The sequence below is a fragment of the Thalassophryne amazonica genome, chromosome 3 (genome assembly GCF_902500255.1).
Source record: "Thalassophryne amazonica chromosome 3, fThaAma1.1, whole genome shotgun sequence".
Lineage (NCBI taxonomy): Eukaryota > Metazoa > Chordata > Actinopteri > Batrachoidiformes > Batrachoididae > Thalassophryne > Thalassophryne amazonica.
Genome location: NC_047105.1, coordinates 121623279 through 121637166, shown reverse-complemented (window position 1 = coordinate 121637166; position 13888 = coordinate 121623279). Strand labels below are relative to the sequence as shown.

The following is a 13888-nucleotide window of genomic DNA, read 5'->3' as shown; positions in this document are numbered from 1 at the left end:
TGGAGAGGTATTCCGGGCACGTCCCATTGGGAGGAGGCCCCGGGGAAGACCCAGGACACGCTGGAGGGACTACATCTCTTGGCTGGCTTGGGAACGCCTTGGGGTTCCCCCGGAGGAGCTGGGGGAGGTGTGTGTGGATAGGGAGGTCTGGGCGGCTTTGCTTGAGCTGCTGCCCCCACGACCCAACTCCGGATAAAGCGGAAGAAAATGGATGGATGGTTAAAATTTTAAACAAATGAAGTCCAGACAAGTTATTGAAATTAACGTCACGCCTGTTGTTTCACAAAGTGAAAATATCAGCTATATGTTTTAGTTTTAAAATAATGCCCTCATTTTGAAGGTTTTAGCGTTTACACACATGCCGCAATGCATTATGGGTAAATAAGGGCTTATGAAGAAGAACCTGAAGAAATATCTTGAGGCAATCCCTGGTCACCCAAGTGCCCATGAGGTGCAGATATCCGCAGTTAAAGGAACAGTTACCATCTTGAAGAGAGCCCTCGGATACAATGCCAATAATGATTAATGATTAGGATGCAACTGTAGACCCCAGGGTTGGGGCCCATTGCACTCTGTAAAAAAGAAATTGAAGAGAAATAAAAAAAAAGGTAAATTAGTTTCATGGCATGAGTGGTTGGTTGGTCGGTATAACACAAAACTTACTGAAACATTTGGTGGGTTTTACAAATAAATCTGTTTTTGTAACTATGTCATTTTTTTAATTTGTAAAAAAAAAGGCAATTTTAAACCCTTAACGCCTGAATTTATATAGCTGTATATAAAAAAAATGTTTTGTGTGTGTTCTTGCCTTTACGTAGATGGTAAATAATGTTGAGATTATTAATTACACTTTTGCACAAAAAATAAATAGTAATTTTGGTATTTTGGTAATAATTTATGTTATAATAATAATAATAGTATGTTGCATATTTGAGTCACATATTGTAGCATATATGCGACAATAGGCGTTAAGGGGTTAAAACTGAAAATTTTGTTTGTTAAGTGGATTCAGCACTTTTCGCGAATGTGTGGCAAATGCTGTTCACACTGCCATGAACACCACTTTTTTAGGGGTTTATCTGTTTAGCTTTATAAAAGTTAACTTTTCAGTTAGCAGATTAACGGTTATCAAAGCTAACTTTTTGACTAGCTGCTATGAAGGGTCAAAGTGATCAAAATTAATTGAAATATTGAATGTGGTAAATATGAACGCAATAAAACATAGATTGTGGTGAAAATGAAAGCAGTAAAACTTTGAATGTGGTGAAAATGAAAGCAGTAAAACTTTGAATGTGGTGAAAATGAAAGCAGTAAAACAATTAATGTGGTTAAAAGTGAAAGCAGTAAATATCAAAAGGGTAAAACTGGACCTGATAAAAATGGAAGGTGTGAAGTACTAAACATGAAAATGAGTGACGTAAAAAACAACATCTGATTAATATTGCCCCTTTGAAAATTAGAATCGTTAAATTTTGATACCATTAAAATCACATTATGATAAATATTAATCTTATAAATATTATGTCTTAAAAATATAACATTGGCTAATTTAATTCACTCGATTCACCTCTATTTTAGTACCGCTACTTTACCTACTTCAATTGTATCATTTACTGTACTCGATTTAATGTTGAATGTTTTCATTCACTGCCTCAATTTTAGCAGGTCCGCTTTACCCACTTCAGTTTTATCATTCACCGTGTCAACTGTGCAATTTTGTTCACTTCCGCTGGATCGGAATACGGCAGCAGCCACTGTTGCGACAGCGGAAATTTGTAGTCCAGAGCCACTGCGCATGTCACTGACTGTGGGGTGGCGCCATTGGGAGTTGCAGGCGAAGAGCACCCAAATCTAAAAGCGCTTTTCTACTTCACAAAAGTAGCACTACTTGGCTCGACTCTACTCGTTTTTTTTGCTTTTCTATTAGGATTAGTACCTGGTACCGAGTTTTTTTTTAGTACCTGCTCAGGAGCGGTTCCAAGCGAGCCGAGCCAATACTAAAATGTGACGTCAACAGGCTGCTGGCCAATGATTGGTCAGAGAATGTCATCACTGGACGAGTCATGAGTGCGCCGTCCGAGACGAGAATCAAACCCGCCATTTTTAAATAGTCACAGTGACGTTACAGAAACTGGGTTTTTCTTTCATTTCACGGCGTTTTTTGTTTTGTTTTTTTTTACTCGCTCTGGTCCGTGGATGAGTTGCGGACGTTTGTGTTTGGTGGTGGAGGAGAGAATACAGAGAGGTGGATGAAGTGACCCGAAATGAGACAATCTCCCAGTCTTTGGCAGCACCTGGCTCACCAGACATTACAGCAACGCAGAGAACAGCTGAAAAAGATTAAAAGTGATTACAGGACCACAACGACCGGAGCAGGTCGGACCGTAAGGGCTGGAAACGGGTCGACCCAAGGAACGCTGTTTACGGACACCGACCGGCGAGCACGCAGAGGTAGGATGACTGCGACTCGGCCATGGCTTTGTTGGAAGCGACAGATGGTAAGTGTTTTTTGTGACTGTCTGTAGTCTGCTTGAAAGCACCGTTTAACATTACTTATCCCATTGGTGGGAAGCACACTTTAACGATGATTTTGAGTCTAAACTTGTGTTAAAGTAACATCGTTGTCTCGTGTATGCAGACACAGTGACCGAGCTATCTCTGTGCTCCGCTTTAAAGTATTAACTTCTGTCAGAAAAACACCTCAAGTCAGCATGACAAACGTTTACATCTACTTTAGTCTCACATCACGTAGTTTTTAGCTCCAAAATGTATTTCCCAAATACAGTGTGTGTGTGTGTGTGTATATATATATATACATGAGGTCTGTTAGAAGAGTATCAGACCTTTTTATTTTTTTTTCAAAAACCATATGGATTTGAATCGTGTGATTCCATCAGCCAAGCTTGAACCTTCGTGTGCCTGTTGGTTGCGTCATTCACCTGTGAGCAGGCTTTGTGTGAGCACTGGTCCACCCCTCTCGTCGTTTTTTTATTGCGAATAAATGTCTGAACGATTTGGAGCTTTGCTGCATCAATTTTTTTCCAGAAACTGTGAGAGACCTCCAGGTGGACACCGTTCGTAAAATTAATATGGCTTTCAGGGATGATTTTATGGGGATTACACAGATTAAGGAGTGATCCAGATGGTTTAAAGACCGCCCACAACTGCTGAGAGCGCGCCGCTCTCCGAGCGCCAATCGACAGGCTCAAACCCCGCTGAAACAACCAGATCATTTCCAACGTGAAGGCTTTGTTGATCCGGGACATCGTCTGACTTTCACAAAAAGGCAGAAGGCATGGACATCAGCAATTTTTCGGCACATTCCACTGTTACAGGAGTTTTTTTCATGGAAGGAAAAGCGGAGGGACGCACCACGGAACCGTTCATTACGTGGCACAAAACCACCTCCGTGTTGGTCTCACAGGACGGCTTTCAGGTAGATTTCAGACGGCTGTCGGTTGCTTTTCAGTCGTGTGATTATCCGAGAAATTGAGCATGAGCTGGACATGCCCCAACATGTCCTGTGAGGCTTCATCACGGCGTTGCTTTGCGCCATGCGGCTCCACCGCGAAGCGTGGAACTCCGCTCCTCTTTCCATGACAAAAACTCCTGTAACAGTGGAATGTGCCGTTTATTTCTAAACTGGACGCTGTCTTGATCCGGTATGTCGTCTGACTAGCACAGGAATTGTGAAAAGACGTGGACATCAGCACTTTTTCGGCACATTGAGACAGACGTGCGGAGGAGTTCCGCGCGTCGCGGTGGAGCCGCATGGCGCAAAGCAACGCCGTGATGAAGCCTCACAGGACATGTTGGGGCTTGTCCAGCTCATGCTCAATTTCTCAGATAATCACACAACTGAAAAGCAACCGACAGCTGTCTGAAATCCACCTGAAAGCCATCCTGTGAGACCAACACGGAGGTGGTTTTGTGCTGCGTAATGAACGGCTCCATGGCGTGTCCCTCCGCTTTTCTTTCCATGAAAAAAACTCCTGTAACAGTGGAATGTGCCGAAAAAGTGCTGATGTCCACGCCTTCTGCCTTTTTGTGAAAGTCAAACGACGTCCCGGATCAACAAAGCCTTCATGTTGGAAATGATCTGGTTGTTTCAGCGGGGTTTGAGCCTGTCGATCGGCGCTCAGAGCGCGGCACGCTCTCAGCAGTTGTGGGCGGTCTTTAAACCGTCTGGATCACTCCTTAATCTGTGCAATCCCCATAAAATCGTCCCTGAAAGCCATATTAATTTTACGAACGGTGTCCACCTGGAGGTCTCTCACAGTTTCTGGAAAAAAATTGATGCAGCAAAGATCCAAATCGTTCAGACATTTATTCGCAATAAAAAAACGACGAGAGAGGTGGATCAGTGCTCACACAAAGCCTGCTCACAGGCGAATGACGCAACCGACAGGTGTGAAAAAACTCATGCATGCGCATGAAGGTTCAAGCTTTGCTGATGCAATCACATGTGATTCAAATCCATATGGTTTTTGAAAAAAATAAAAAGGTCCGATACTTTTCTAACAGTCCTCGTATATATATATATATATATATATATATATATATATATATATATATATACACACACACACACACACACACACAGGGTGACATCCCCCCCAAAAAGAAAAGAAAGCCATAAAAATATTGTAAAAAAAAAAAAAAAAAAAATCCCACTAAGGTTTCCCAAAATTTCAGTTATCTTAGTTGCTTTGCATAAAAGTCAGGTTCTTTCAAATTATGCTCCAAATGGTCTAATTTGTTGGAGCAAAATTTTGAAAAACCATAACTTTTATGCAAAGTGACCAAGATAACTGAAAGTCTGGAGAATGATCATATAGAAACTTTTTTTATTATAATTCTTGTCTTTTTTGGGGGGGGGGGGTCACTCTGTATGTACGTATGTGTGTGTGCATATATATATATATATATATATATATATATATATATATATATATATATGTACACACGAGGGCTGTCCATAAAGTATAGGTCCTTTTTATTTTTTTCAAAAACTATATGGATTTCATTCATATGTTTTTACGTCAGACACGCTTGAACCCTCGTGCGCATGTGTGAGTTTTTCCACGCCTGTAGGTGACGTCATTCGCCTGTGAGCACTCCTTGTGGGAGGAGTCGTCCAGCCCCTCGTCGGAATTCCTTTGTCTGAGAAGTTGCTGAGAGACTGGCGCTTTGTTTGATCAAAATTTGTTCTAAACCTGTGAGACACATCAAAGTGGACACGGTTCGAAAAATTAAGCTGGTTTTTGGTGAAAATTTTAACGGCTGATGAGAGATTTTGAGGTGATACTGTCGCTTTAAGGACTTCCCACGGAGCGAGACGTTGTGCAGCGCTCTCAGGCGCCGTCGTCAGCCTGTTTCAAGCTGAAAACCTCCACATTTCAGGCTCTATTGATCCAGGACGTCGTGAGAGAACAGAGAAGTTTCAGAAGAAGTCGGTTTCAGCATTTTATCCGGATATTCCACTGTTAAAGGAGATTTTTTTAATGAAAGACATGCGGACGGGTCCGTGCGTCGGGACGCAGCCGGCGCGGTGCGGCGGCACAGGAAAAACACCTCCGTGTTGATAACCATTTGTAAAATCCAGGCGGCTTTTGATGGCTTTCAGTGGAGTGAGTATATGAGAAATTGTTTAACAGCTGGACATGTTCCAACTTGTCCTTAAGGCTTCCAACAGAGGTGTTTTTCCTGTGGCGGAGCGTCGCGGCGGCTGCGAGCCGACGCTGCAATCCACCCGCACGTCTTTCATTAAAAAAATCTCCTTTAACAGTGGAATATCCAGATAAAATGCTGAAACCGACTTCTTCTGAAACTTCTCTGTTCTCTCACGACGTCCTGGATCAATAGAGCCTGAAATGTGGAGGTTTTCAGCTTGAAGCAGGCTGACGAAGGCGCCTGAGAGCGCTGCACGACGTCTCGCACCGTGGGAAGTCCTTAAAGCGACAGTATCACCTCAAAATCTCTCATCAGCCGTTAAAATTTTCACCGAAAACCAGCTTAATTTTTCGAACCATGTCCACTTCGATGTGTCTCACAGGTTTAGAAAAAATTTTGATCAAACAAAGCGCCAGTCTCTCAGCAACTTCTCAGACAAAGGAATTCCGACGAGGGGCTGGACGACTCCTCCCACAAGGAGTGCTCACAGGCGATTGACGTCACCGACAGGCGTGGAAAAACTCACGCATGCGCACGAGGGTTCAAGCATGTCTGACGTAAAAACATATGAATGAAATCCATATAGTTTTTGAAAAAAATAAAAAGGACCTATACTTTATTGACAGACCTCGTATATATATACATATATATATATATATATATATATATATATATAATTTTTTAAAACTTGCTTTTGTTAATTACTTCCCATTTCCACTTTCATTATTGTCCAGGCAAGAGTAAAAGGAGCCTGTTCCAGCAGGAGAATCTGTCCATCCAGTGATGTTGAGGTTGAAGCTGAACTGGGTTCAGTGTGATCGACACATCCGACTGATTCTCGAAGAAGCAACGGAGGTGGAAGCTGCGTTTAATCGAGCAATCCTTGACGTGCTGGGCGAGCTTATCCACGCGATGCATGACCGGGGCATGTGTCCTGCACCCCCACCCCAGGACTATAGACACATGGAACTTTTGTATAGTTTGTGTTGCACAGATTTATGTATTTATTTATTTGGAGGGTATTTGCTCTTCTTTTAGTTGCAGTAAACATTTTGACTTATGCGATTGTATCATAATTTGTCATTTCTGGCTGAGTCAACAGTAAAAAACATTTTGTCATTGACGTTTTGGTACAATGATGGTTCATTTCTAAGAATTTTAATTTGGGATTTGCTACTCCAGAAGACACTACACATTACACCTGGCAAAATCTTTACAAAGATGCTGGAACAATCAAGTCTAAACTGAGATTTTAGCAAATGGTATTCAACATGAAAAGGTTTAGTCACTTCAGTGATAGCACCATTACATCAAGGAATTCTGGCTATGCTAGGTTTAGGGTTTGATGTGATGTAACGCTTTATCACAAACTATTGTACTGTGGTGTATAATTCTGCTGGATGACTTATACCAAACCAGAAGTAATTTATTCAGATATTTTGAACAACCAGTTTTACTGTCTGTTTACTTCCATTTACATTTATGGCCCCATTAAATGTAAAACTTATTTTACTACTGGATTTTGCTTAAACAGCTTTTCAAACTGTTAGCATTTAATTTAAATCAGTAAACCTTGGTAACTTTTACAAATCAAATTGATGTTACACAAAATGGAGAAATTTTTAGCAAAAAGTACAAAGGTTTATTCAAAATTCACAGTGAAACATAACCGGTGTATGACGTGTAAGCAAATGACAGGTATCCCATTCCGTGGCATGAACCTTTGCAGCGGTGTCTCTGAGAAAACCATCTGAATCACACACACATACAGCATACATATTTTAATTAGTGCTCTCAGGTTATTTAAAAAAAATGTAATTGATTACAGGGTTTGTGATTAGTTAATCTAAATGAATCATTTAATTGCAGGTATATTTAAAAAAAATCTGTGTTTGGGGCATTTAATAATCTGGTAAACAGGGTGTGGGTTATTTCTGTTACACATCAAGCAGGTATTAAGCAGTAAATTGATCTTAAATTCGGATAAGTGTCTAACTGTCATTTGGATGGGTTAAATGCAGACAAATTTCATTGTATTAATGTGTACAATGACAATAAAAGGCTGTATTATAAAGAATGCCTATAAAAACAGAATTGTGTTGAATCACGGTTGAGGATGACAATATTTAACATTGATACAGAGTTGTTTTCCTATAATTTAAAACAGGGGTTTTCAAAGTGTGGAAGAGGGAGCGGCCCCCCCCCCCCCCAGAGGACAAATGAATAGCTGCACCCCCCTAGCCCACTGACACACATACACACAATTTCAACATCATTGTCTGTTTCTTTTTATTCTTTTACACATCATAAACACATTTTAAATATATTTGGGTTTTTAAGGAACTGTGTAACTTTGTAAACATTTTAAACATGTTTTTAAAGAACTTTATTTCTTCACACATTTTACACCCTTTTCAAACATTTTAAACATGTGTTTTTTAAAGAACATTCTATTCTTCTATTTTCACTATTTCTATTTCTTCTCTGTGTGTTTTTAAATGTCTTTGGCATAACGAACACATTTTAACATAAATAATATTAATTCAACTTTTATCCATATTTAGTCTCTGACGCTTTTTTTTTCAAGTCCATATTAGAGTTCAGATCAACAAGGGTCTCTTGCATGGTCAGCTCACCACGGGATAACACTGAGAAGGAGAATGGATTTCTCACCCACTGATTAGCCAAGGCACCCTCTCCAAAATACTCAACAAACTGCTCACGCAACCCCTCCAAATGCGCAATGATCACCTGATGTACAGTTTCCACTTGCAGCCCTGCCTTCTCCATGCCATTCTCCAAGGTCGGGAACATTTCCACTGAGCCCCGTTTAACCCGAGCACACCACAGGTCCAACTTTTTCCTGAACGCGGAGACTTGATCATGCGCCATCAAGAAATGGCACTCTTTGCCCTGCAGGGAACTATTCAGTGCGTTTATCCAGTCAAATGCATCAGAAAGATACTCCAACATTGCAACCCAGTTCATGTCCTCCATATGCTTCACCAGTGGAGAGCTGATTTCAGCAAGAAATCAGAACACTTCCTCACATAAATCACACAGGCGGATGAGGACTTTGCCCCAGGACAGCCATTGAACCTCAGTGTGCAGCAGCAGCTGTTGGAAGTGAGCGGCCATCTCATTGCAAAGGATAGAGAAGAGACGAGCATTCATGGCACGTGATTTAATTAGGTTCACAGTTTTTATCGCCTCGTCCAGGACTGTGTGCAGCTCTTTAGGCATCTTCTTGGTCGCCAGAGCCTGGCAATGGATGACACAGTGCATCCAAACAGCGTCTGGGCAACCGCTTGCACCTGCTTCACTAGGCCGCTGTGGCGGCCTCTCATTGACATGGCAACATCAGCGCATATTCCACAACAGCAGCTCCAATCGATGTGAGTCTCCCGCATGAAATCATTCAAAGCCTTGTGGGGTTTACCTGCTTTTGTTATGCGTAATGCAACCCAATATGGTGCCTCGGTTGTCTTTTCATTTACAGTAGTAAATGTCTGAATCTTTTTTTTTTTTTGACCGCAGTTCATTCAGCTTCCTCTCAAAAAACTCCCAAAGCTTGGTCGCCAAATTTGGGTGCTTGGTGTTGATGTGACGCCGGAGTCGACATGGTCTCATTATTAGATAGCACCTCTTTATACACAACTACACTGGTAGTGGGGCATCTTCCGAACTAGTCCATGAAAATCCTAACTTTCAATAATCAACATCATACTTTCTTTTTTTTGGTTGCCCCAAACTCTGTCTTCTCACTGATAGATTTACGCACTAAAAATTTATCCATTTTGCTCCTGGCATGTTAGCTAACAATGTTTTCTTTTTTCCCCTTCTGCTTTTGTTGGTTAACATTGTTTACAGTTATTTTTTGCACCTCCCCCCCCCCCCACACACACACACCCCTGATGAACTCTGACGACCCCATAGGGGGGCACACCTCACAGTTTGAAAACAACTGGTTTAAAATATTTTCTTTTAGTTGGCACAAAGTATATGACTCCTAATCTTATGTTGAAGTAAAAGAAACCTTTACTTTTGGCTATGACATTTAGGGAAGAAATGTCTTATTGCTCTAGTGACCACCAAGCAACTAGAAAAAACTTTGACTGGGTGGAAGCAACAAGCAATGTCCAAAATGGTGGCAGATATGATAGCTAGCATGAAACATCTAATTAAAAATAATGAATACAAATAAAATTCTGCATGGTTCTAAAATCTGATTAGTACCATTCTGGTGTAAATCAGTGCAGTAAACAAATACACAGGGTAATTTCAATTATTAAGCTAGCTCATATGCTAGCTGGCTAGCTTAGTTCATCCTTATGCTGTTATGCTTATTTAAGGGCTAACAGTATTTGTTAATTTACTGAATCTCAACTACACCAATACTTTGGTGGTTTACATTAATGTTACAGAGTAAATATATTTTGTTGTACTTATTATAAAAAACCAAAAACAAAACATTGTTCACTGTTTACTGTTTCTGTACTCTGGTGAAATAATTTCCCAAAGTTGATCTTATATCTTAAATAGATATTTCCTCTTAAATTGTTTTTGATCAAGAAGTTCATAAAGCATGGAAACAAGCAGAAAAGGTTTTATATTCATATACTTGTATTTTGCATTCAAGATCACTGTTTGAAAAAGTATGCTCAACTGTCACAAATACATTTTATTTTTGCTCGCTTACAGTACAGATTCAACAGTCTATAAAAAATAGACACACTCCATGTAAAATGCAAACTGATTTTTTTTTTTTTTTTACCTAAGAGTGTTGTGAATCGTTTTTAGAGTTATGTATTCCATGATTTGCTTAAATACTGAACATATTCTTTGGTTGTCTCACATTGACTCCATACAGGATGTCAGTAAGCGTATGTCTCTACCAATGGACATCCGCCTTCCTCCAGAGTTTCTTGAGAAACTGCAACTGGAGAGTGAAAACCCACCACTCTGCAAACCTCTCAGCCGTATGTCTCGACGTGCTTCACTGGTTAGTGGCCTTCATAGGTCGCATATATACATTTTATATACATGTATTGTAATTTTTTTGCCATGCCAATTCATGTCTTTGATACATAAAGAGCATAAAGCCAAAGTTGTTATCCAAACAAATACACTATACTTGTCTGTATACTCACTCTCTCTCTATGCTCACACACACACATATATTAGGGTGCCACTCAAATAAATTTTCCTGTTCATGCAATAGCACCAAGGTTTTGTAATATAAACATAAGAAAATTGTAGAAATCCTTACAATGAACATTAGTAGTTGCTAGCAGTTAGTTCAGAACTTAATGAGTGATTTTTGAACAAAAACACATTAACACAAAAAAATGACTGAAAAAGTCACAATGTGCAGTGTAAAAAATTCAGTTTTAACAGTGTAATGCACTGTCCACAGAATGACAAACAGCTTCATTTGTCCTCTTGTAGATGTCCAGCTCACGCAGTAGCTGCAGATCATTTTGTGGAGCAGATGACACACACATGCATGTGAACCAAACCTTGAGGTAGACCTGTATCACAAATGTGTTGAAACGGCCAAGAGACGAGAGTTCACGTGCAGTCAGTTGGAACTGGGAATAAAAGATGTATATCTTCAGACTGTGTATGAGCGTTTCCATCCATCTAGCTCGATGGAATGCTCCAGGAGCCTGAATGTGTACATCACCATTACAATCAGCTTCCAGAAACAGCAGTGACAAGTGCAGGAGCTCACGGTAATCATCTCTGAGATGAACCTCTGTTAGTTGTTGCCGAATGAAGCGAATGATATTATCAGTTATCAAGTTGTTCACCAATGAATATGGCTTTATACACCCTGAAGAAAACCATACACCCTTCGGCCGAAACAACTTGATAACGATTTTATCATATACCTACAACCCCTGGCAAAAATTATGGAATCACCAGCCTCAGAGGATGTTCATTCAGTTGTTTAATTTTGTAGAAAAAAAGCAGATCACAGACATGACACAAAACTAAAGTCATTTCAAATGGCAACTTTCTGGCTTTAAGAAACACTATAAGAAATCAAGAAAAAAAGATTGTGGCAGTCAGTAACGGTTACTTTTTTAGACCAAGCAGAGGAAAAAAATATGGAATCACTCAATTCTGAGGAAAAAATTATGGAATCACCCTGTAAATTTTCATCCCCCAAATTAACACCTGCATCAAATCAGATCTGCTCATTGACATTGACCCTATGTGTCTTTTTGCAAGGAATGTTTTTGCAGTTTTTGCTCTATGGCAAGATGCATTATCATCTTGAAAAATGATTTCATCATCCCCAAACATCCTTTCGATTGTCCAAAATATCAACATAAACTTGTGCATTTATTGATGATGTAATGACAGCCATCTCCCCAGTGCCTTTACCTGACATGCAGCCCCATATCATCAATGACTGTGGAAATTTACATGTTCTCTTCAGGCAGTCATCTTTATAAATCTCATTGGAACGGCACCAAACAAAAGTTCCAGCATCATCACCTTGCTCAATGCAGATTCGAGATTCATCACTGAATATGACTTTCATCCAGTCATCCACAGTCCACAATTGCTTTTCCTTAGCCCATTGTAACCTTGTTTTTTTCTGTTTAGGTGTTAATGATGCCTTTCGTTTAGCTTTTCTGTATGTAAATCCCATTTCCTTTAGGCGGTTTCTTACAGTTCGGTCACAGACATTGACTCCAGTTTCCTCCCATTCGTTCTTCATTTGTTTTGTTGTACATTTTTCGATTTTTGAGACATATTGCTTTAAGTTTTCTGTCTTGACGCTTTGATGTCTTCCTTGGTCTACCAGTATGTTTGCCTTTAACAACCTTCCCATGTTGTTTGTATTTGGTCCAGAGTTTAGACACAGCTGACTGTGAACAACCAACATCTTTTGCAACATTGCGTGATGATTTACTCTCTTTTAAGAGTTTGATAATCCTCTCCTTTGTTTCAATTGACATCTCTCGTGTTGGAGCCATGATTCATGTCAGTCCACTTGGTGCAACAGCTCTCCAAGGTGTGATCACTCCTTTTTAGATGCAGACTAACGAGCAGATCTGATATGATGCAGGTGTTAGTTTTGGGGATGAAAATTTACAGGGTGATTCCATAATTTTTTCCTCAGAATTGAGTGATTCCATATTTTTTTCCTCTGCTTGGTCTAAAAAAGTAACCGTTACTGACTGCCACAATCTTTTTTTCTTGATTTCTTATAGTGTATCTTAAAGCCAGAAAGTTGCCATTTGAAATGACTTTAGTTTTGTGTCATGTCTGTGATCTGCTTTTTTTCTACAAAATTAAACAACTGAATGAACATCCTCCGAGGCCGGTGATTCCATAATTTTTGCCAGGGGTTGTATAAATGATAAATGTTGTATGGTTTTCTGAAGGGTGTAAAAAGCGGTGAAAACACGGCGCGCTCTCAGCAGCGCAAACGGTCCGGAGCCACAGCAGTTCGTACCCAGGGACCCTGCCGACACCCCCCAGGTGGCCGCGACAAACCGAGTCTGTGAAGAAAGAAAACGAGGTGAGTCCAACACTCTCCACCCAGAGAGACACAGCTCAAAAGGTGCACACAATCAGCAAACACTTCCTGGCTTAAATATATATCAGCTTCTCACCCTGCAGGCACAGAACAACTCAGTTCAAATCTCCACTGCAGCAGAAGCTGATTAGACAATTAGCATAACGTGACAGCTCACTAACACAAGGTGTGAGGGACACCAAATCCACTGTCATTACTTCATACAAGTCACCAAAACCAAATTACCTCAGGAAGTGTGCTGAAGAGCGTGAGACCTCACCCAATCCTCCTTCACAGACTGTGGCGTCAAACCTGGAGCGGTCTCTGCGTCCGTAATGGTGAAATTGTTCTCCTGACGTCGATCTCACACGTGTGCTCACAAGGTCGAGTCTCTGGCAATCACACACTGTGCATTCAAGGTTTAAATGCAGCAATCTCTGATCAAGACAGAATACACCACAGCTGTGAGTCCTGATGACCTGCATGTGAAAACAAGCCTCAGGTGTTCAGGGTGAGGTCCTAATGCTCAGCCACTCAGTCCTGAATGCATACCACCTGGTGGGAAAAACAGAAACCAAGCCAGCCAAACACCCCAGCACACAACATGAACAACTTGATAACGATTTTATCATATACAGTGGTCCCTTGTTTATCGCGGGAGTTACGTTCTAAAAATAA

General features: G+C 40.5%; 1 protein-coding gene across 2 annotated transcripts in view; it reads left to right on the top strand.

Moving 5' to 3' along the window:
- cdk18 (cyclin dependent kinase 18) overlaps window positions 1-13888 on the top strand; it is a 170890-nt gene that overhangs the window by 92556 nt on the left and 64446 nt on the right. For both annotated transcript variants that reach the window (XM_034167396.1, XM_034167398.1), the window contains one exon: window positions 10544-10675. In XM_034167396.1, the coding sequence (XP_034023287.1) occupies window positions 10544-10675 (132 nt within the window). The remainder of the gene's footprint in view (window positions 1-10543; window positions 10676-13888) is intronic.